Genomic DNA, 23,974 nt, shown 5'->3' on the forward strand with positions numbered 1-23,974 from the left:
ATAGCACAGAGAAGCATCGCATAGATAGATGGATGGATAGAGGTCATGCATAGATGCTGATGTGAACATAAATGGATATAGACACTGTAGATGTAGATACAGAGTTATACAGTTTGATATAGATATAGATAAGAATATAGGTGCTGTAGATATGGATATACATATACACATCAGATGGAACACTTCACCAAATAGAATACACACTTGTGTTAGTCTGTTTTTGTCACTCTAACAGTATTTAAGGCAATCAGCTTATAGAGTAAAAAGGCTAGTTTGCTCTGTAGGTTTCAGTCAGTGGTAAGGTAAATCTATGGCTCTAGGGCCTGTGCAGAGGCGGATGTCATGGCTTACAGCAAGCTGCCTGTCTCGTGGTACTGGGAAGCAAAGAGAGCTAGGGAAAGACTGTCACCCCATAATTCTCTTCCACTCTGCCTTACTTGTTAAAGGTCCTATGACCTCCTATTAGGGCCACAAAGAAAAGAGGATCAAGCCTTTAACATATGGACCTTTGTATCCTACATTTCCTAGCTAGAATAGATGCCTTCCAAAATACTCATGAGACAGTCTCCAGGTTAGACCATGCCTTAATAAAAATTTAAAACTGAAATTATACTCTTTCCTTTGGCCGTGTAGAATAGCTTTTGTAATTTGCACCCTTTTGTGATAAACAAGATAGTCCATGAAGGGGAGAGAGCTACATCTGTTTCCTCAGCATCTCTTTCTCTTGGACTTTGCCTTGTATCTGCCACATTGAAGGTCCTGGCCAGATACTTGTTTTATGAACAGATGAGTGATAGACAGGAGGAAGACCAGAGGACCAAAGGAGCTGATGTGCAGGAGAGTCACATAGGGAGTTCTTTCCAATATGCAGTAAATGGCCTGGGATTAGAACATGTGACCCAGTGTAGGGACACCTGTAGGCTCTGCAGGACCCCTGGCCTTAGCAGTGTGGGGAACGGGACGGAACCAGGGTGTTGCTCCTCTGTGCTCCCGTCTGGCTTTGGAACCTTTTCCTGTGGAGTGTCACTGGATACCCAGACCTGAACACAGTCATTCAGGGCGTTTTGTCCCCTGGAAGGAGATCACCACGTTGGCCCACAGTGTACAAGTGCCAAGCTGCTCACCTGAGGGTCATTATTGTTGTTGTTGCTGTTATCGTCATTATTATTATTACTGAAGATAGGTTGCTTTTCACTTGGAAGAATATGAGAACATGGTGGTTGTGGAGTCTTCCACAAACCACTGGATTATGCTACAAGTCCAAGACGCTGACAAGTTCTGAGAGGGGGTGCTCAGGGAAAGCTCCTCTCCTTGGATAGCCATAGCCCCTACTGTCAGGTTAATGGAGCTGTGGCAGGATGGGCATTGTGCACCCTAATCTGTCCCATAAGGCAGAGCTGTCATATAACCAAGTGCTCTCAGATGCATCTTAAACAGTCTCATGGCATCAAGTGAGTGTCCATAAAACGTGGAACCGTGCAGTTAATGTCCTCAGGAAATGATTCTGAAGTTTTCTGTTCTGATGGTGCTGCAAGTGGAACCAAGACACTGGCTTGTGTTGGGCAAGGGTTCTGCCACTGACCCGTGCCTCCAGGTAGTAGTTCAGCTTATATCTTGGTTGTCTTAGAGTGCGTGTCCTAGTGACCTTCTCTGTTGCTGTGATAAACACCATGACCAAAAGCAACCTGGGGAGAGAGGGCTTTTTGTTTTATGTGTTTATGTCCATCATCCAGGGAACTTAAGGCAGCAGCTTGAAGCAGAAACCACAGAGGAGCATTGCGTGCTAACTTGCTTCCTCTCTCTCATTCGCTACCTTCCTGATACAGCCCAGACCCGTCTACTCAGGGATGGTGTCTGTAGTGGACTAGTCCTCTTCCTTTAGTTAGCAATTAAGAACATGCTTCATAGAAATGCTCACAGGCCAGACCAATGTAAACAGTTCCCTAACTCTTCCTAGTGTGTCAAGTTGAATTAACTATGATTTAATTCATACTGAATTAAAGTACGAATGCATTATATACAGTGTTTTGGAGAAGTCTAAAGAGAGTATTTATACCTGGAATCTGAGTTTTTCTAATTTATTATTTTCCATTGTCTCCTCCCCTCCAACCCTAAGCCACTTTCAAAACCACAGGTAGTGCTTTTGTGAGCTATTGTGTAGAAGCAGAGACAAAGGTCAGAAACCAGGTCATGTAGAGGCAGGTGGTTCCATGGGGTGCTCCAGAAACTGGGGTTACAGCACATGGCCTCCCAGGGCTCCGTTACTGTTTCTCTATCAGATGCAACTGAGTTTCAGCTACATCCTAGGGAATATACTGCGTATGTAAGTTTATACACACACACACACACACACACACCCTTTTGCATTCAACCCTTTTTTCTCTTCTTTTGATCATTCTTTATATATTTCTCTAGAAATTATCTTGAATCTTAGAATATATATATATTCTTTTTCATTTGATCCTGGTGTATTTTCTCTTTTTTTAATCATTCTTTATATGCTTCTCTAGAAATTATTTTGAATCTTGATACACGCACACATCTTTTAAACCAAAAGTCTTTAGAGATAGTCTTCTGAAGTTTAGAAACATGTTAAACATGTTTATTGTTTATGTATCTTGTTTGAAATGTCTTTTATTGGGGAAAATAGTCCCTTGGCCTACTTTGTTTTTGTTGTTGTTGTTTTTTTAAATAAAAATAACCCGTCTCATCTCCTTATTCTGGTCAGATCAAATCGGGCACTGATCAATGTCTGGATCCCGTCTGTGTTTCTCCGAGGCAAAGCAGCCAATGCGTTCCACGTGTATCAGGTAAGTGCCTGGGTTTCTTGCAGACATCATGGTTGTGGTACCACGGTGCTTTGCATGATAGCACCATTTGTATATCTGCAGGAGCTGCTCTGGTGAGGTGGTGTATGGCCTTTGGTCAGGCAGGAGGATGTGCGAGGAGTTTCCTGTCATTGCCTAGTGCTAGTGTTGCTGTTGATTCGTGTCTGTGGCTTAATGCTGTTTCCAGCAGCACCATACACTCAACCTTTTGCATGGCTTCAGCCAAGACCTGGACCATGTCCTGACCCATCTTGGATCTCCCATCTAAGGCTGAATCTTGGGGTTAGGTAAAGGATTTTGATTTTCATGGCTGGTACCTGGATTGGCATTGACCTCACTCAACCACATGTCTGAGAGTGGGAAGATAAGACATGACGCCCCAAATGAAACCTGACTATGCTTTTTGTTGTCATTTTAAGAATCTTGGTATATAACCTAGGCTGGCCTTGAACTTTCAAGTGTGTAGATTATAAATGTGTGCTACCATTCCCAGGTAGGTTACCCACTGCAAAAGAAAAGGCCCTAGGTGCTTGATAAGCAAAGAGTGCAGATGTCCACTCAGTGCCTCACAGTGTCTAAGCTCTGTTCGCACGACTGTGTCAGTGTTCAGCTCTGCAGGACATGGGCTGTAGCCTGATTTGGGGGGGATTTTTATGTTTGTGTTCTTAGTTCTGTATTCACCTTTGTCTTACCAGTGCTTTTGGTTGGTGTTTATAAACATTCTAGGAAGCGATGTGGACTGTTTGCCATAGCACTGATAATGGATAGAGGTGACTTACTTATTTAAATAATGGTACTGCTGGCATTGCTTATAAGATTTTTCTAAATGCGTATTATTTAGATTCAAGATAATTTTTAGAGAAACATATAGAAAAGAATGATAAAAAGAGAAAAACATACCAGGATTGAATAAAATGTAAACTCAAAGGTTTTGAAAGAAAAAATAGAAGCAGAAACTGTATTTATTCTGAGGCCCAACCTGGTCTTCCCTGGTGATTTGGACTTCCTAAGGCTGGCAGCCATTGTTAAGTGGAAATGCAATTGGTTATTTTGAGCAATTCCATTGTTAAGACAGGAAAAGATGCTAATTCCTCACCGGAAGCTATAAAAGAAACCTCCACATGTGGCTTCATCAGTGAGGAAGGCTGGAACAGATGCACATCTACAACGAAATATCTTCCATCACATCCTGTGGCACTTCCAAAGTATCTGTTTCAGGCGCTGAGGGCATAACCCCAGACGGCACCATGCCTGTGAGGAGCACTGCCCTTCCTCCACCACAGCCACTAGCCACACACAGCTATTGAGATTGAAATTATTTAAAGCCCAATAAATTAATCACATCTGCTCCTTGGTCACACTAGTGTGGTGTTCACTAGCTGTGCTGTGGTGGTCATGTTGTTGCCTGGCAAGGATAACGTTTCTCTCAGGGCAGAGGCTTCCTTGGGGCCACGCAGGTTGAGAACTGAGCTCTGGGGAGAGCCTGCCCCACATTCTGCAGGACTCCTGGGTAGAGGACCACCGTTGTACTGCTTCCATTGTGGGCGCCTAACTATTCGACATTTCAGTGATATTGTTGTCTACCAGGTGTTGGGCCACTGTCGTCATTATTTTGGAACACATGTGACGTGTGAACTGCAGGTTAGAGGTGCCTGTCTAGTCTCTGGAGGCCAGCTTTGTAACTTCCTGTCTCCAAATTACATAACGAAGGAGGCTTGCGATTGACACTTCATCCTACAACAGGTGTCATTTTTTCCCACCGTGTTTATTTTTACATTTTCCTCTCAGTTATGACACAATTCTCTTTTCCCATGTACCATGATAAGGTACAATTTCTTTAAAAATAAATTTTAAGTAAATAGGAAATGAGTCAGCTTAAAGAATAATACTAAATTCACATAGTGAAAAGAGCATCAAGTCAAGGGTAATGCCAGGTAGGCTAAATCAGCAATATAAATAGCAGTTAGCAGCCACAGGTCCCCAGCCCAACACTGACTGCATGCTATAGGACTCCGCTCTTTCAGTGCCATTGTAAGCGTGAGGTAAGACACTCTGATCCCTGTCCCACATGAGAGAACACAGACACAGGGCAGCACAGGTTTTGTCAACACTGCTTTTTAGCTCAAACTGCCACGCCTGCCAGATTTTGAGATCTGGTTTTACTATCTTAGCTGCTTTCCTGGTGCTGCAATAAAATACTCTTGGAAAAAAAGCAACTTCAAGAGAAAGTATTTATTTTGACTTACAGTTGCAGAGGGATGGAAGAGATGGTGGCCGCAGCACGGGTGGCTGGTCACGGTGTGTCGGCACGCAGCCGTGTTGCAGAGGAGTGTTCCTGAGTTTTAAAGCTTCAGAGTCCACCCTCAGTGATCCACTTCCTCCACTCAGACTCTCCCTCCAAAGACTCCAGTCTAACTACACAACAAGCATTCTGGAGCAAGTGTTCTGTGTGGGCCTACAGGATATAGTTTGTGTTCAAATCACAACTCTGACTGTGGGTAGAATCAAGCTCTTTAGAAACTCCTAGAGAAACAGCTGGGACAGCTGCCCTTATGCCAAAAGGAGGGGCCCAGCCAGGCCCCGATTTTCTGCAGACAAAGTCACCTGCACCCCTGAGCTGATGGCAGACATCTGGACCTCTGCAGTGAGCACTGTCCATGTGTCCACACTCATGCTCTCACTTCTAGCCTGCTGCATGAAAGAAACCAGACAGAAGCCACTGTCTGCCAGTGACTGCCCTGTCATAGCAGAACTTCAAAGTTGCTCCCTCAGGACATTTTGTTGGTGGAGTGTCAGGTGGTGGGATGGCTCAGAGACAGGACTCTCCAGTGCCAGAGACTCAAAGACAGTTTACCTACACAGATACTAACCCTCATCTCCTGCACACATGCAGATGCCAAAGAAGGTTCTAGAAGAATCAGCCAGTCCTAAGGAGTGTGGTGAAAAGGCTTCTGCTCTTCTGCCTGCAGGCCTCTGGAAGTGAGAAAGGCATTTTGGCAATTTTCATAATGGAAATGACACTGGCTTCCAGTATGATCCCAGTTGAACACTTTATCCTGAGGATATCTTAAACTTTGGAGCCCACTGACATCTGGCTGCCAAGAGGCTCTAGCCAGAGACAAAATGCTGAGGCAGCTATCAATGGAGTGGCCACAAATTCACCTCAGTGCACAGTGGTTTCCTGTCCTCCTGTCCTCCCTCCCTCTCGTTTTTTAGTACATGGTTGTGTTTGCAGTGTGATTTCTTGTCACTTTCACATGGTGTAATTACCTTTGCTATGATCAATACATTTCTAGCTTATGCCTCTGCAAATGTTTAATTTGATTCTCTAGATAGCTCAACTGCCAAACAAGTTGGAGATTGGTGCCATTGGCCAACTGAGAATGTTTAGGGAGTCATCTTGGATCTTAAAACAACCCACCATCCCCCTCCTCCTTTGACAAATGTTACAGCTACTCAGCTGATATGAAATAGCACATCAGCTACGTCCCAGACCCTTGAGTCCCTCCCTTTAAAAGTACAACTGGAAGCTGTTGTCTCTGTGAGATTAACTTCAGCCTTTGCAATCTGCTCACCAGAAGTGTGACCCAATTAGGTTTTCTTTATACAGTGTTGCTTTGTTTCAGCCAGGCCCTTTTCTTCTGGAATAACTATCTTTCCTAGAGACCACAGGGTGCTGTCATGGCTGAGAGGAAAGGTGGTACCCTAGAAAGACTCACTCAGTATTTGAGTTCCCTACTACTGTCCCAATCCTGCCGTGTGTGTGTGTGTGTGTGTGTGTGTGTGTGTGTGTGTGTGTGTGTGTGTGTATCCAGAGTAGTTAAATGTTTATCCAACTGAGCATATGTGTGTAGAGGATGCTGGGAAATTTTATTTTTCCCCTATTAATAATACATCACAGGCACTCAGTAGGCTAAATTGGGCCTAGGTGGTTTGGAGGGTGATGTTTTTATAGTCCAGGCCTTGGGTTTCTTGGCTTCTCTTTCATCCTCTTTCTTAAGATGGTGTGCTTGTGGGCATCAAGTATCTTTTATCTCAGGCTCTGTCTTTATGTGATACTGTAGAGAGAGGGCATCTGCTAAGTAAGAAAGATAGCAGAGCTGCATTCAGAAATGGGGACTACAGTGCAGAAGGCTGGAATGACCCTCAGCCTTATCAGCCCTTAGAACATGACATTTCCCATTTGGGGAAAGCTGCAACCAGTTCCAAGGCTGAAGGTACTGGTTCCACCTGCTGAGAATGTGGGTTGCCTGGAGAGCCTAATGTGGGCTTGCTGTGTGGTAACTGGTTTCTCTAGCTAGTACTGGCTAACTTCTCATGGCTGCAGACCACAAGAAGTCCCTGTGCTGCCTCCTTTTCTGGAACATTTCCTCCCACAGCACCAAGGGGATTGTAGCTGGTAGCCCCAGCTTAGAGCACTCAAGCCTCCTGGGGAGTCTCTCTTGGCTTCAGGTGTCACTATGATCTCTCCTGCTTTTGTCTTTACAAATAAGAGTGATTTTTTCCCTTTCTTTGTATGATTTGTCCCTAAGCTAACGACTCAGGGCCTGCTATATACTATGCCTGTGCTTAGCATACACAGAGCTGAGCGGATAGTGAGCCACACTTGACACTGGCCCTACATATTAGTAGGGGTGGAGGGGCAGGAAGTGACCCTAGTCTGCAGAAGAAGGAAGGATGGCACATGTGACAACATGTAAAGGCTGAGGACATGTGATCTTTATGGACATGACCCTTTATAGTTTCGTGTAACCACATGACTTTGAGCGTGTTCTGGTATTGAGAAACCTTGATTGGCGTCCAGTCTGTCAAGCCTTTTATATGACATGCCCAGAGGACTGCAAGGAATGAGGACCCCTGGAGGGTGTGGTAGGCACCCAGGACCTACATTTGGGCAGCTGCAGGTAAAGGGCAGTGTGTGTGTGTTGGGGGGGGGGGGTTTGATGGTGCCAGGAGGCTTTGTGGGAGGTGAGAGTTGATGGTGTGCTGCCTTGATGCTCAGTTCATCTGTCGCGTGCTCTGACCTCAGGCCCGTGTGTCAGATGAAGTGTGATGAGTCATGAACTGAGGAACTTCCACTGGGTCGGGGTCAAGACCTGATTTTGTTGTTCTCATTGTCCTTCCTGTGATGCTCCCTAACCACACACCTACCTCGTGGGCTCTGTCCACTGTCTCACCTCCTACCACTCACTGTCCTTGCTGTCCTAGCAGCTGGTACGAGTGACATAATGTCCTCACAGTCGCAGAGGACACTGCAGTGACTGGAATGTGGACTTGTTGAGAGCCCAGGGCCATGAGAAATGAGTAAGGGAGAAGAGCTTCCTTGTCCATCGAGTGGTACAGTTTTCAACATATTCATGTTTAGGAGTGACATACCCTGTAAGCAGCTACAGTTAAAAGTGGACACACATCGTGGGTAGGCATCAGACTTAATTCTCTTTCTTAGGGAAATCAAATGCAGTAGATTACATACGATCAGATCCCCAGTAGCATGGAGTGGGAGGTGGAAGTCTCAGGCTACCAGGGTCCTCTGCTGTCCCGACTGCCTCCGCACCCCCACACAGCCTCCCCCCTATAGAGCTGTGAGATAGGTGTCAGGCTGGTGACCTGGCAGATAGGACCTGGAGCTGACACGCGGCTCGTGGAGATCACCACCTTCTTCTTCTCTGCTCTTGGTTAAGTGGTTACACTTCGGGGATCATTCGCTCAGCATATGGCTAGGGTTGGAAGGTTGGGCTTGGGTATAACTGTGTCATCATTGAATAATGGATATTAGGGGAGAGTGAAAAGCGTAGCCAGCCACTGCTGGGGATGTTATGGTGAGAGTGGGCAGCAGGCACATGTCCCTGAGAGATCGCACGGCGAGAAGTAATGACAGCTTCGCAGGCAGCATGTCTGATGAGGGGAAAGAGGCTGCGATGCAGGGACTTCATGGAGAGGCACAAGGCCACCTGAGGAATGAGGAGGGAGTGGGAAGCAGAGCTGTGTCCTTTAGCTTTTGTCACTGCTGTGACCAAATGCCTGAGAGTCAACTTAAGGGAGGAAGGGTTTTCTGGGTTCCTGGTTTATATGGTATACTCCGTCATCAAAGGGCAGGCATGGCAGTTGAGGCAGCTGGAACCTCTCAGTGTTTGGTAGAGGGAGCTGGCAGTAGCTGGTCACAGCTGTGGCAGACAGGATGTCTAGGGCTAGGACTAGAAGGGGAGCCCGGCTGCAACCTTCCGAGTCTCACTGGTCACTTACCCCTCCAGCTATTCTTCCGGCCTACAGGGTTCCACACCCTCCCCAAACAGCACTTCCAAGTATCCAGATACCACTGTGCTACATAATTTGTGCCCTGCTCCAAACCTAAAAGGATCCTGGCTGCAGGGTGGAGGGCAGAGCTGCTGCCTCCAGGGTTCCCTAAATGTCCAAGCACATAGCCCAGGAGTCATTTTCTATTTTCTGGGGCATGTCAGTCCCATCGGACATGAATCAGGTGACCTCCCTAAAAGCTAAGTCTTGACTGGAATGTAGCCTATAGTATCCAGCACACTTTAGTTTCAGATGCAGCACTGTGGCATATGGTAGAATGGGGTTCTGTAGTCACAGGAGTGTGGCACCCCAGCTTGCTCTGTCTCTTCTATTATTTCCTCTCTCAGAACCTTGGCCTCCTTCCCTCCCTTTCTGCTCCTCTGCATCCTATCCTAGTGCTTGGCACAGAGAGAGAACTAACTCTTCAAGTACCCTGGACAGAGGCTAGCAGGCTGGTGTGTCCCTCTCCAGCTGGGACTTTAAGCCAAAGGGGAGGCCACGGATCAGCTGCTATCTGCAGGTTTTTCCCACAATCATCTCTGCATGCTGAAGGCACCAGATTCCTCACCTTAGACAGGTAGGCATGAAAGTTGAGGCAAAGCAGGAGTTTTTACGTGTGTCAGAATATAAAAGTTAGCAAAACACCTTTTGTTTTTTAGGCATGCAGTGGGTCCTGGGGACACAACGGTGAATATCCAAAATGCAGGACTTACTGTATTCTCCTAGGTCTTCTCAACATGGTTAGAAACATCTAGAATAGTGCCTGCAGAGCCTTCTGCATGCAGGGAGAGGACCCCATTTGTAGAGCTGTTGCAGGCATGTTTCTCTGAGGCACCCACAACTAGTGTAGTTGCTATTTGAGTTACTCTGCACCCACAGGGTTGTCTGTGTAGGCAACATCATGGCGTAATTGTCTTACACTTATGATAAAAGTCTTTCTGGAGCTCAGTTGGTGATGAGAACGTTGGGAATGGGTGTGCTGAGGGCCTGAGTTCCACCCTGAAAAGCCCTCTAGAAATGCTGGTATATAATGTGTATTGTAATCCCAGTGCTGGGTGGTGTGGGTGGAGACAGGTCGCTGGGGTTGCTGGGAAACCAGCCTCGCCTGCTTGATGAGTTTTATGCCTATGAGACTCTGCATGGGAGGGGGAGATGGGGCATGAGCTGACTTACTGGTTACCCTCTATCCTCCATATGCACACGTCCACATACACGTGCACATGAGCACGTAAACACACTTGCCTCCCCAGTCAAGGAGTAAGAACCAGGGCTGCCCTGCCCTCAGCCTAGATAAAATTTGCATTAGGATTCAAGGACCTGCCTGTCTCTTGCTGTCTGGGCCAAACTGAGCAGGAAGCTTCTGGAACAGGTGCCGTCATGCTGCAGCTCCTCACCCGCTGGTGCCGTTGCTGCTCAGCCCAGTGCGGACCCTAAAGTTGCAGGAGGCAGTGTGTAGCAACTGTCTCAAGGCAGCCTGCGGCTGCTCAGATGTCAGCTCCTGGGGTTTGTGTTTATGTGATGAATGCTTCCCCAAGGCATGTGACACAGGGTAATGATTATCTTATTTCTGGGTTTGAAGAAATAGACATGTGGTGGTGAATAAATGCCTTCTGGCTTGGGAGAGCTTCCCCATGGTCTGCCTAGGACCTTGAATGGTTCTAGCCTCAGGAGGTCTTCACACCACGTTAATCTCTGAGCCTCCACATTATACCAGGAGGGCTGGGAGCTTTTAGGTTTAGTTGTTTGGAGCTGAACTTCAAAAGTCTTGGTTTCTTAATGAGGCTGAGGAGGTGGAGATGTTGCTTAAGCTTTGCATCTGCCTCACCCTCTCCCAGATCCAGAAAAGCATTTCAGGCTTAACCTTGAGAGGGCAGCTCCTTGTGCTGCCAGTCTCCTCCGGAGAGACTGGGTCCCAAGCTCTGTGCCAGGCTTCGCAGCAGTCAGACTGTCAGACTGCTCTACTGTGAGAGCCAGGACAGGCAGCCATGTGGAAACTGTTTTCTAGCACAGAGAGACAAGGCTGTGGAAGCTGTGTCCCATGCTGATTGGATCCTCCAAGGACAACGTGACACTTACGGTGGTAGAGTAGATGGGCACAGGGAATCTCAGCTCTGGCTCAGGCGCAGAGCAGGAGCCCAGGAAAGGTGTGGTGAGAAACAGGCTTTAAACACCTCAGTTAGAAGAAGCCAAAGGGAAAACAGGCATCTGCTGGAACGTTTCAGTGACCGAGTTGTGTCACCCACCCACCTCTTCTGTACTCACTTTTGCACTAATGTATTTATGAAGAAAGGACAGGGAAGTGTGAATACGGCCAGTGCTGTTTCCTAAGCCTTTCATATTCAAGTCCTGTTCTTTACTACCACTTCTCCAGAGCAGGCGCTGTCACATACGAGAAGGCTGATTAGGTACATATCCAATGTCTCACAGCAGTGAGTAGCTAAGCTGAGCTGAGGATCTGGGTGGAGGTGCCTTTGAGTTCTATATTCTGTAGGAGGAAATTGCTTGCATGAGTGTGTGTGTGTGTGTGTGTGTGTGTGTGTGTGTTCACGTTGCACGTGTGTGTCCACATATGTCATGTGCATGTGGACATAAGGCAACCTTAGGTGTTACTCCTTAGGTGCCTTCCACGTTTTGGTTTTTGAGACAGGGCCTGTCATTACTGACCTGGAGTGTCACCAAGCTGGCCAACAAACTTGGATCTGTTAGTCTCTGCCTCCTGTCTCATGGCTATTTGGGTTGCAGATACTCACTGCCATACCTGGCTTTTTGTGTGGGTTATGGGGATTCAAACTTAAGTTCTCACATTTGGAAGGTGAGCACTTAAAAAAAAAAAACCTGACCCATCTTCTTGGCCTGAACTCTCAACATTTCTTAACTGAGCTCTGTAGTATGAATTATTTAAAATCCTGGCCCGGGGTTTGTACCCCCACCTTTGGTTATCGAGTTCCTGGATGAAAGATGTACTCACATCTTTTATATGTTTAATAAGTCTTAAGCACCACATTAGATGGACTGCCTACCCTCCATGCCATTAGACTGTTTCCTTTTGACAATCCTGAGTTATTACATTTACTATATTCCATCTGGGCTGCTCTTACCTCCAAATGGGCAGCCCTTGGGGCCATGTTCTCTTGACTCTTATCCCATGGCAGCTTTTTCTTCCTCCTCTCCTGCATGTTTTTCTTCCCTAGGGTCCCAAGCCCGGGAAACCTAAACTCCACCTATGTCTCTTCTGCCTAGCCATTGGCTGTTGGCAACTTTATTTACTAATTACAATTAACTGGGGGGGCGTAGTCACGGGATCTATGTGCAGACTTGGGGGCCCACACTTAGCATTACCATTGGCAGTAAAAGAGAAAACCTTCAACAGAGTTTCCAAATAAAGAAGAGGGACTGTGATGGTGGTGGTGGTGGTGTGGTGGTGGTGGTGGTGGTGGTGGTGGTGGTGATGGTGATGGTGGTGGTGGTGGTGTGGTGGTGATGGTGGTGGTGGTGGTGGTGGTGGTGGTGGTGATGGTGGTGGTGATGGTGGTGGTGGTAGTGGTAGTGGTGGTGGTGGTGGTGGTGGTGTGGTGGTGGTGGTGGTGTGGTGGTGATGGTGGTGGTGGTGGTGGTGGTGGTGATGGTGGTGGTGATGGTGGTGGTGGTAGTGGTAGTGGTGGTGGTGGTGGTGGTGGTGGTGGTGGTGGTGGTGGTGGTGGTGGTGGTGTTATTGAGGATCTGTGATGGTTGGTGATGGTGGTTATTTATGATGGTGATCATAGTGATGAAGGCGGTGCTTGATGATGGTGACAGTTGGTGGTTACGCCTGATGATGTAATAGTGATGATTGATAGTGATTGATAGTGTAACTTAGGTGGTTGATGATTATGATGGTCCATGGTGGTTGATAATAGATGATCCTGATGATGGTGGTCAACAGCGGTGATGTGGTCGAGGACTGATGATGGTTGGTGGTGATTGATGACATTGGCAATAGCTGCAGCTGTCGTGTTCTTTACATGCTGGGACACACCTGTAGAGGCCAGAGGACAACTGTGTAGAATATGTCTTCTACTATGCTGGATCCTCGGAATCTAACTCGGTTGTCAGGCTTGAGGAATGAGCACTTTTATGTACGTGGGCCATCTCTGCAGCTCTCACGAGTAGAAGAAGGCCACACACCCAGACTCTGTTAAAATTATATCATGAGAAGTTTTGAAAACTTCACTGTTGAGAGAAAATTCTGTAACCAACCCAGCTATTCCTCTGCGTCTGCAGAACCTGGGGCTCCACAATCCCATTTAGTTTGCAGATTCCTTTGGAATCTTAGACTTCATTCTTCCCCTTGACTCTCTTCTCATCCCCAAACACTCCCAGGTCTGAGAAGTTGTCCACACCAACTCTCCCTGAATTACCCCATCCCTTGCTGTCTGCCATGTGAGCTTGCTTTAGCTTCCTTGTAGTGCGTTTCATTTGCTATGTGACTGAATACTGTCCATTGACACTGGATGGTCTGGAAGCACTGACTTTTCCCCTAGGGCTTTGATCAGTTCATATTACTAAATATTTATTAAACGAATGGATCAGCATAGGTGAAACTCGGGTTGCGTATGTCCAAATTACAGGCTAGATGCATGATGGGAAGGATTCCATTTTGAAAGGAAGACAGTGATTTCTCAGTAGCCAGGAGCCAAGGCATATCTGATCCCCTGTTGCAATAGAGCCTCCCTTTCCGATTTTCCTTCAGACGTCAAAGGTGGAGTGCAGGCTGTTCTGCTAGCACCGGGCTGTGAGGCCTGCCAGGATCCGTTTGCCTATTTGGTTTTGCACAAGACTTTGGGTTTTGTTTAGCTGTTTCTCTCAAGTGCATATTTTACAGAGAATTTGAAAGTGATAATTTAATTGAACAGAAAGGTTTTATCTCTTGAATGTGGTTATATATCAGAGATGACAGTGTTCTGATGTGGGAAGCAGGGACTCCCAGGTAAGCAGCCTTCTATGATAGGCTATGATTTTGGGTATCTGCACATTATGACTAATGGCATCTTAATCTATTAATTGGCACTGTGAGGTAGGAATTGTTTAAGAACTCAGGGGCTGAATTAGAGTTGAAGCACAGGGAAACTTGTAGATTATAGCAAGAAGGAGCTGGAAATGGTTCAACAGACTTTGTGCTTGGGAGGAGGTCTCTCCTTTGGGCCATGTTTCAGTGTCTTCCCTTCTCTATTTTCTGTCTGAGACTCTGCAGCAAGGAGAAAGTCATACTAAATTCTTGTTACTGAAGAGTCAGATTTAGTGAAGGAAAAACTATCAAACCACATAATAAGGCAGAATAGCCTTTGTGAAAAGCATGTGCACAGAAAAAAATAGATGTGTAAGCTGTCCATTCATCCAGTGGAGCACCAGGTAGTGCCAGATTGAAGATCTGTATTTAAGATCAGCAATATGAATGAGTCTACTAAACAGTGCCGAAAGTCAGAGATATGACCAAAGAAGACCAAACCCTGTCATCCCCCTAAACCCAGCTACTCACACTGTGGGTCACAGAGCTGAATCTGGGAACTGTGAGAAACTCGGCGACAGGAAAGTACTTGTGAATAGTACAATGACTGAAGATTAATTCAGAGCCCAGCGTGTAATGAGTCCAGTGTCACCATGTCACACAGCACCACATGATGCTGGGACACTCTGCTGAGACTTGAGCCTGGTGTATGTTATGAAGAACGGTGCTTTCAAGGTACGTGGAAGGCCTTTGGCACTCATAGATGCATAAAGGCTCCATGCAGAAGACTCAATAACTCCCTCCCAAAGTCCTCAGTATAAATTATTCCTTGGAGCTGTTTGCTTGGAAGTTTTTTTTCCCACCCTTTTACTCTGAGATAGTGTCTGTCTCTGTCTCTGAGATGAGTTTCCTGTATGCAGCAAAAGGCTGGGTTTTGTTTATGTATCCAGTCTGATAGTCTATGTCTCTTTATTGGGGAGTTGAGACCATTTATGTTAATAGATATCAAGGAATAGTTGTTTCTGTTTCCTGCCATTATTGGTTTTTTGGGTTGAGTTGTGTCTGTGTTTTTTTCTTCTTTTAGTTTTCTTGTTTAGGAGTTTTCTTGTTTTTACTAGGCTGTATTTTCCCTCATTGTATTGGGTTTTCCACCTATAATTCATTGTAGTGCTGGGTTTGTGGTCAGATATTGTGTGAATTTTGATTTGTCTTGAAATATCTTCGTCTCTCCATCGATGGTGATTGATAGTTTTGCTGGGTATAGCAGCTTGGGCTGGCACTTGTGCTCTCTTAAGGAGTGCATGATGTCTGTCCAGGCTCTTCTAGTTTTCATAGTCTCTGTTGAGAAATCGGGTGTGAGTCTGATTGGTCTGCCTTTTTATGTTACCTGACCTTTTTCCCTTACTGCTTTTAGTATTCTTTCTTTACTTTGGGCACTTGATGTTTTTACTATTATGTGTCGGGAGGTATTTCTTTTCTGGTCCAACCTATTTGGAGTTCTGAAGGCTTCTTTTATGCTCGTGGTCATCTCATTCTTGAGGGTAGGGAAGTTTTCTTCTATGATTTTGTTGAAGATATTCCTTGGAATTGTATTGTATTAGAATGTTTCATGTCAAAGATTGGTGTTTGGGTTGCTGGTGTAAGTTTCATGAAGAATCCTCGTGAATTTGGGGACAAATTAGGATTTTCTTATAATTTCTGAAATGACTTTTGTTCTGCTTTTGCTTTTCTGTATGGCAAGTTTGTGCCTGGTCTTGTCAGTGTTGATAGTCATAATAACTAGATATTGGTCAGCTCTGAAGAATGTTGAAGATGTTCTAGGTCCCACTCTATTGAATACTCAGACAAGATTCCATGCCTTACGTAAATGCAGACAGCACATCCATCCCATTAGCATTGCATGTCTGATTTTATCTTTCACAAATGGGAAGATTTCATGTCTACTAAGGAATAAATGTTTTAAAATAGGTTTTTAAATTATTTCTTGCAAATTTGTAAGCCTATGTTAAGTACCTGCGTGTTTTGGGTCATGTAGAAAATTCTCAGACAAATCAGTTCTGCAGATAGAGAGCTTGGGAAGCTGCCTTTATCCAAGCTGCTGGAGGTGCTGCTGTGCTTTCTCAGCGGGTAGCGCAGTGGGGCTGATAAGGCTCAGGGTATGCACGGAGACTGCAGGACCAACCCTTGGCACTAGTTAGAGACCTATTACAATGTTTTAGTTGTTTCTTTAATACTCCAGGAATTAGTTGCTATGCACCAGCTTCTGATGTTATGACAAGCGGCCCTCAGATCCTCCAAGCTTATAATGGTTTTGTTACACGTCTATTTCCAACTCTAGCTCTACCCTCAAGGGTCACCCTATGTGTGTCACAAGATCTCTCTGCCAGCATTTTTAGAGCTAAGGAGAAGTCCTTAGCTGGTGCTTCCTATTGTCATGGTGAAGGGAGAAAAGAAGTTGGCAAGCCATGCTTAAGCATTGGAAGCCTCTGCTCAGAAGTGACAACATAGCATCCCTCCATAGAACTCATCAGACTGATCTTTCTATGGGGAGAGCTCTCTAGGAGGGAATCTGAGCTACCAAAGGAATCTAATCTAAAATAATCTACCTCAGCAAGCAATGTAAACTGTAGACATATCACAGAAGATGGGTAGATATTATGTAGTCATTAAATAGAGTTGTAGATCTCATACACTAGCTTGCAGAGTTATTTATTACACATGCCAAAATGGAAAAAAAATCAGTTGGATAATAATTAACTTATTCAATAAATTTAATTATTTAATGAAAGGAAAGAATACCTTTGCTGCAGGAATCTGTGAATCTCTGCTCAGTTGATCGTGGTGGTTAATTGAGCAGGAAGTGCGGTCTTGGCAAAGCTTTGGTCATACTTGTGCTCCATAATGAAGATAAATGCAAGGACCAATCTATACCCACAACCAGGACAGGCAGAACCAACCACAGTGAAGAAACGTTGAGGAAGGAGGTCCCAGGGGCTTACTGACTCTGTGACTAGTGACTCTGCTTTTTCTTCTGCTGACACATAACCGCTTATGTCCTCATGAAAGTGGCCTCATGGCAGGGAAGGTTCTGGAAGAAGCCAGTTGATTCTTGCAGCAGTGGCTCGGGAAAATCAGGCTGTGACAGTGTGTCAGCGCCAGTCCAGCAGTTATCCCCCTGCATCAGGTCTTGGTTAGGTGGGCCTTCTGCCTGCCAAGACACAGGCGTGCATGTGGAAGGGACTGAGTGTGAGTGGAGGAGGAGGTTTAGATTTAGTATGCACTGTTAAATATTCAGGTTTCTTTCCCTTTCTCGCACAAGTCTAGCCCCTTCCTCGGCAGCCCTCTTGCAAATGTGATTCGTCCATGTTTGCAGCCTTGCCACTCCATCAAACATGTAATCAAAACAAGGTTTTGAGCTGCAAATAAGTTTAATAGAAAATGAAATTAGTCACTTCAAAAAATCAACAGAGACAATTTGGACATTTGAAAGTCTTAGATTAGCCTTAATCAGCCCCCAGCAGTGCCCGTTCCCAGCGTGGAAGTCGGGTAGGGTGTAGCCCTTGCTGGCAGCAAACAATTTCTCAAAAATGAGAAGAAAAGAAAGAAAAAAGTTAAAACTGTCAAAATTAGTGTGTGGCTGTCATACAGAAATTGGGAAGTTAGAGGAGCAGAAAGAACTCAGTTTCCTGCAAAGACAGCGCTGCAGTGAACGCCTGCAGGTCTCTCTACATATCTCCTCCCAAGATGGTCTCCCTCATGTGTGAAAATTTGCACCCTGACCATAGAAAGTGCCTCCCCACACTGCAGTCATGCTCAGGTCACTGCTCCCAATGTGTGTGTAATGTACCAGGGTGGTGGAGAAAACTTCCTCCTTGTACACTTTATTCTGCACCCTTACTGCCATGAACATTTCTGGGTGCCATAACGACTTTCACACCTGTTCTGGTTTCCCCTCCTTTCTTCCCTATTTATGGGGAAATAGGGCTGCTGTGGGATATTTTAGAAAGTGAGAGTTCTGGAGAAGAAAGACACGAGTCCCAACCCTGTCATAAAGGGCAATTTATTTATTTACGCTTAAATTGATTGCACACATTCATTCCTGTGTATGCAGTGTGTACTGTGGTGTGTATGTGTATGTGGAGAGCAGAGAAATGGGAGTTGGTTCTCTCCTTCCACTCTGTGGGTCCTCAGACTTGGCAGACACCTTTATGTATTAAGCTTGTGCCTGTTTTCTTTATGCACATAACTGGAGCAATGCCACTAACCCTGCAGCCTCATGGTAACTGTGGGCCCGATGTAGGGGCACTCGCCGACCCCAGCTCTCAGGACACTGAGGTGGGAGGGCTCAGTTCAGTGCCAGCGGGAACTGTGTAGCTGTTCCAGGCCAGCCAGCTACACAGTCAGACCTGACTCATGAAACCAGAGTGACAGTAATGCTGATGACTGTAATAGTGTGACTCCGTGGCTCTGGCCTCTGGAAGGCACAGCAGCTGTGTGTGCTTTGCTGTGAGGAACTTGGGGACTGAGCAGCTGTGGACCTGGAATCAGACACACCTGACTTGGAATTAGACACTCCTGAGCACACATCTCAGTTTTGTCTTGTCCCAAGATAGTAATTTGCTCTCTGATAGGTTTACATTTCTGAGCCATAGTTTGTTTCTGTAGAATAGGGATTGGCCACAAAATTTATGGAGGCTTAAAGAAAAGACCAAAATAATGTGATCTGGAAGTCACTTACCTGTATTATATGTGTTTTGTACTTATTGCAGCTAGCCATACTGTTAGCAATCATATGTGTGTGCGCACACTCACACACACACACACACACTCACATGCACACTCACACACTCACATGCACACTCACACACTCACACACACACACTCACATGCACACACGCATGTATTCGTCGTTCTCTCTTGCTCTCAACTTTGCATTTAGAGACAGACTCTCATCCTGAACCCAGAGCTCATTTGTCTGGCTACACTGTTTGGTCACTGAGCCCTGGGGACCCATAAGTCTCTCCTCGGTCAGTGCTGGATGGACGTGCACCACCACACAGAGTGTGACTCAGGTTTTCATGTGTGTGCAGTGAGCACTTTACTGATGGAACCATTGCCACACACTGGGTGTTTGTATCACATAGTGCTGTTGTGCAGGACCTAATGTGGACGAGGGGTGCCTCAGTCATGGAGAGCAGTGGTAGTGATTTTTGTTTTGTTTTCCAAGTCTTCTTTAAAATCATTTTTATTGGATATTCTCTGTATTTACATTGCAAATGTTATATCCTTTCCTACCACCACTCCCATTTCTCCTCCCCCTCCCGCTGCTTCCATGAAGATGCTCCCATTCCCAACCACCCACTTCCACCTTGGTGCCTTGGCATTCCCCTACACTGGGAAAACGCACCTTCACTGGACCAAAGGCTTCTCCCATCGATGTCAGACAAGGCTAACCTCTGCTACATATGTAGCTGGAGCCATGTGTACTCATTGGTTGGTGTTTTAATCCATGGGAGCTCTGGAGGGTTTAGTTAGTTGATATTGTTGTTCTTCCCATGGGATTTCAAACCCTTTCAGCTTCTTCAGTCCTTTCTCTAGCTCCTCCATTGGGGTTCCCATGCTCAGTCCCACGGTTAGCTACAAGCATCCTCATCTGTATCAGTATGGCTCTGGGAGAGCCTCTGAGGAGGCATCCATATCAGGCTTCTGCCAATAAGCACTGCTTGGCATCAGCAATAGTGACTGGGTTTGGTGGCTGCATATGGGGTGGATCCCAGGTGAGACAGTCTCTAGATGCTTCAGTCCTTGCTCCTCAGTTTGTCCCTGTATTTTCTCCAGTGAGTGTTTTTTCTCCCTTCTAAGAGGACTGAGGCATCTACATTCTGGCCTTCCTTCTTTTTGAGCTTCATAAGGTGTGTGAATTGATTCTTGGGTATTCTGAGATTTTTGGGCCACTATCTTATCTGTGAGTGCATACCATGTGCGTTCTTCTGTGACTATGTTACCTCACTCAGGATGATAGTTCCTACTTCCACCCATTTGCCTAAGAATTTTATAAAGTCATTGATTTAATAGCTGAGTAGTACTTCATTGTGTACCACACTTTTTTTTAATCCATTCCTCTGTTGAAGGACATTTGGGTTTTTGTTTGTTTTTTTTTCCCCAGCTTCTGGCTATTAAAACAAGGCTGCTATGAACGTGGTGGAACATGTGTCCTTGTTATATTTCAGAGCGTCTTTTGAGTATATGCCCAGGAGGGGTATAACTGGGTCCTCAGGTACTACTATGTCCAATTTTCTGAGGAACCACCAGACTGATTTCCAGAGTGGTTGTACCAGTTTACAACCCCACCAACAGTGGAGGAGTGTTCCTCTTTCACTACATCCTTACCAGCATCTGCTGTCACCTGAGTTTTTGATCTTAGTCATTCTAACTGGTGTGAGGTAGAATCTCAGGGTTGTTGTGATTTGCATTTCTCTGATGACTAAGGATGTTGAACATTTCTTTAGGTATTTCTCAGCCATTCAGTTTTCCTCAGTTGAGAATTCTGTTTAGCTCTATACATCATCTTTAATAGGATCATTTGATTCTTTGGTGTCTCACGTCTTGAGTTCTTTGTATATATTGGATAATAGCCCGCTATTAGATGTAGGATTGGTAAAATGCTTTCCTAATCTGTTGGTTGCCATTTTGTCCTATTGACAGTGTCCTTTGCCTTACAGAAGCTTTATAATTTTATGAGGTCTCATTTGTAGATTCTTGATTTGATTCTTGATCTTAGAGCATAAGCCATTGGTGTTTTGTTCAGGAAAATTTCCCCTGTACCTATGTGTTCTAAGCTCTTCCCCACTACTTGGTTCTATGTGGAGGTCTTTGATCCACTTGAATTTGAGCTTTGTACAAGCAGATAAGAAAGGTTCAATTTGCATTCTTCTACATGCTGACTGCCAGTTGAACCAGCACTGTTTGTTGACCATAGGTTTTTAGCTCCTTTGTCAAAGATCAAGTGACCATAGGTGTGTGGGTTCATTTCTGGGTCTTCAGTTGTATTCCATTGATCTTCCTGCCTGTCTCTGTACCAATACCATACAGTTTTTTTTTTTTTTTTTTTTTTTTTTATCAAGATTGATCTGTAATACAGTTTGAGGTCAAGGTTGGTAATTCCCTCAGAAGTTCTTTGATTGTTGAGAATAGTTTTTGCTGTCTTGGGTTTTTTGCTATTCCAAATGAATTTGCAAATTGCTCCTTATAACTCTATGAAGAATTGAGTTGGAGTTTTGATGGGTTTTTCATGAATCTGTAGATTGCTTTTGGCAAGATGGCCATTTTTACTACATTAATCCTGCCAATCCATGAGCATAGGCGATCTTTCCATCTTCTGAGATTTTCTTCATTTTCTTTCTTCAGAGACTTGAAGTCTTGCTTGGTTAGGGTCACACCAAGGTATTTTATATTATATGTGACTATTGTGAAGAGTGTTATTCCCTAATTTCTTTCTCAGCCTGTTTATCCTTTGAGTAGAGGAAGGCTACTGATTTATTTGAGCTAATTTTATATCCAGCCACTTTGCTGAACTTGTTTATCAGCTGTAGGAGTTCTATGGTGGAATTTTTGGAGTCACTTAAGTATGCTATTATATCATCTGCAAATAGTAATATTTTGACTTCTTCCTTTCCAATTTGTATCCCTTTGACCTCCTTTTGTTGTCTAATTGCTCTATCTAGAGCTTCCAGTATTGTATTGAACAGGTAGGGGGCAGCCTTGTCTAGCCCCTGATTTTAGTGGGTTTGCTTCAAGTTTTTCACCATTTAGTTTGATGTTGGCTACTGGTTTGCTGTTTATTGCTTTTTATTATGTTTAGGCATGAGCCTTAAATTCCTGATCTTCCCAAGACTTTTAACATGAAAAGGTGTTGACTTTTTTCTCAGTATTTAATGAGATGATCATGTGGGTTTTTTTTTCTTTGAGTGTGTTTATATAGTGGATTATATTTGTGGATTTCCCTATATTGAACCATCCTTGCATTCCTGGAATGACGCCTACTTGATCATGGTGAATGATCGTTTTGATGTCTTTTTGGATTCAGTTTGCAAGAATTTTATTGAGTATTTTTGCATTGAGGGTTGTGAGGAAAATCAGTCTGAAGTTCTCTTTCTTTGTAGGGTCTTTGTGTGGTTTAGGTGTGAGCATAATTGTGGCCTCAAAAATGAATTGGGTAGTGTTCCTTCTGTTTCTATTTTGTGAAACATTTTGGAGAGGATTGGTATTAGGTCTTCTATGAAGGTGTGATAAAATTTTGCACTAAACCAGTTCATCTGGCCCTGGATTTTTTCTGGTTGGGAGACTTTTGATGACTGCTTCTATTTCTTTAGGTGTTATGGGAGTGTTTAGATAGTTTATCTGCTGCTGATTTAACTTTTGTACCTGGTATCTGTCTAGAAAAATTTTTGTTTCATCCAGATTTTCCAGTTTTGTTGAGTATAGACGTTTGTAGTAGGATCTGATGATTTCTTTATTTTCCTCAGTTTCTGTTATGTCTCCCCTTTTCATTTCTGATTTTGAATTTGAATACTGTCTCTGGGCCCTCTAGTTAGTCTCGCTAAGGGTTTATCAATCTTGTTGATCTTCTCAAAGAACCAGCTCCTGGGATTGTTGATTCTTTGTATAGTTCTTTTTGTTTCCACTTGGTTGATTTCAGCTCTGAGTTTGATTATTTCTTGCTATCTGCTCCTCATGGGTGTATTTGCTTCTTTTTGTTCTAGAGCTTTCAGGTGAGCTTTCAAACTGCTAGTGTATGCTTTCTCCGTTTTTTTGTGTCCCATAAGTTTGTGTATGTTGTGCCTTCATTTTCATTAAATTTTAAAAAGTCTTTATTTCTTCCTTGACCAAGTTATCATTGAGTAGAGCGTTACTCAGCTTGCATGTGCATGTGGGCTTTTGTTGTTTTTGTTGTTATTAAAGACCAGCCTTAGTTTATGGTGATCTGATAGTATGCATGGGAGTATTTCAATCTTCTTATGTTGCAGTAGATATTAAAAGAATGTCTTGCCCTTTTATCTGCCCCCACGGTCTCACTTCATGGTTGCTGTTCTAGTGTGGAACCGAGCACACACATTCAGTCCCCACACCACTTGGCACTCCATGTTGCCTCTAAGAACTCTGGTGTTGTTCACTCTACCACCCCTTCTTGCTTCTGTTATGGGTGGATACAACTACCCTGGTGTATTGTTTTTATACAATTCCCCTTGGTGTGTTGTTGCCAGCCTCCCCCCCCCACATCAATCTCCATGGTGAGCTTTATGTCCCGCCAGTACACACTTTAAACTCAATTAAGTCACCACATCAAAGAACACACCAAAACACTGTGATCCAATTGGTAAAATGTAATTTGCCCACCTAGATAAACCAAATGATCTTGTACAATACCATCCTTATAAAACATTCATAATAACCTTATTTATGAAGAGATGTGCTGAGAGAAACAAAATGCCTCCATCTCCTCAGGAATCTCCTCCTCTTCCTGCCTTCACTTCTGCACCTAGACCTTTCCCTGCCTATCTCTCTTCTGTCCATTCATGTATCACCTAAATATAAATCTACACATCACCCCTTTTTGTTTACTTAAAAAAAACTTTACCTTTAAATGCAATCTGTATACAACTTTTACCACTTGAAAATGTTCTAAATGACTGTTTTCTCAAAGTTAATTATCTTGAATAAGCTATAAAATTAATTTAGTTTTCAACTCTGTCAGAAATCTGAGAATGGCCAAATATCTAAAAACATAGGAAACCTAACATGGTTTGCAGAGCTGAGAGTTTCCTCCGTTGAGTTTATATATATATACACACACAGAATGTGCAGCTAT

At 44.5% G+C, this 23,974-nt stretch overlaps 1 protein-coding gene across 1 annotated transcript in view; it reads left to right on the forward strand.

The window, feature by feature from the left end:
- Nucleotides 1-23,974, forward strand: part of SNX29 (sorting nexin 29) — a 373,799-nt gene that overhangs the window by 284,371 nt on the left and 65,454 nt on the right. Inside the window, exon 18 of the mRNA XM_080942329.1 lies at nucleotides 2,729-2,810. Within this exon, the coding sequence (XP_080798455.1) occupies nucleotides 2,729-2,810 (82 nt within the window). The remainder of the gene's footprint in view (nucleotides 1-2,728; nucleotides 2,811-23,974) is intronic.

Source organism: Micromys minutus, assembly GCF_963924665.1.
Source record: "Micromys minutus genome assembly, chromosome: 31".
Taxonomy (NCBI): Eukaryota; Metazoa; Chordata; class Mammalia; order Rodentia; family Muridae; genus Micromys; species Micromys minutus.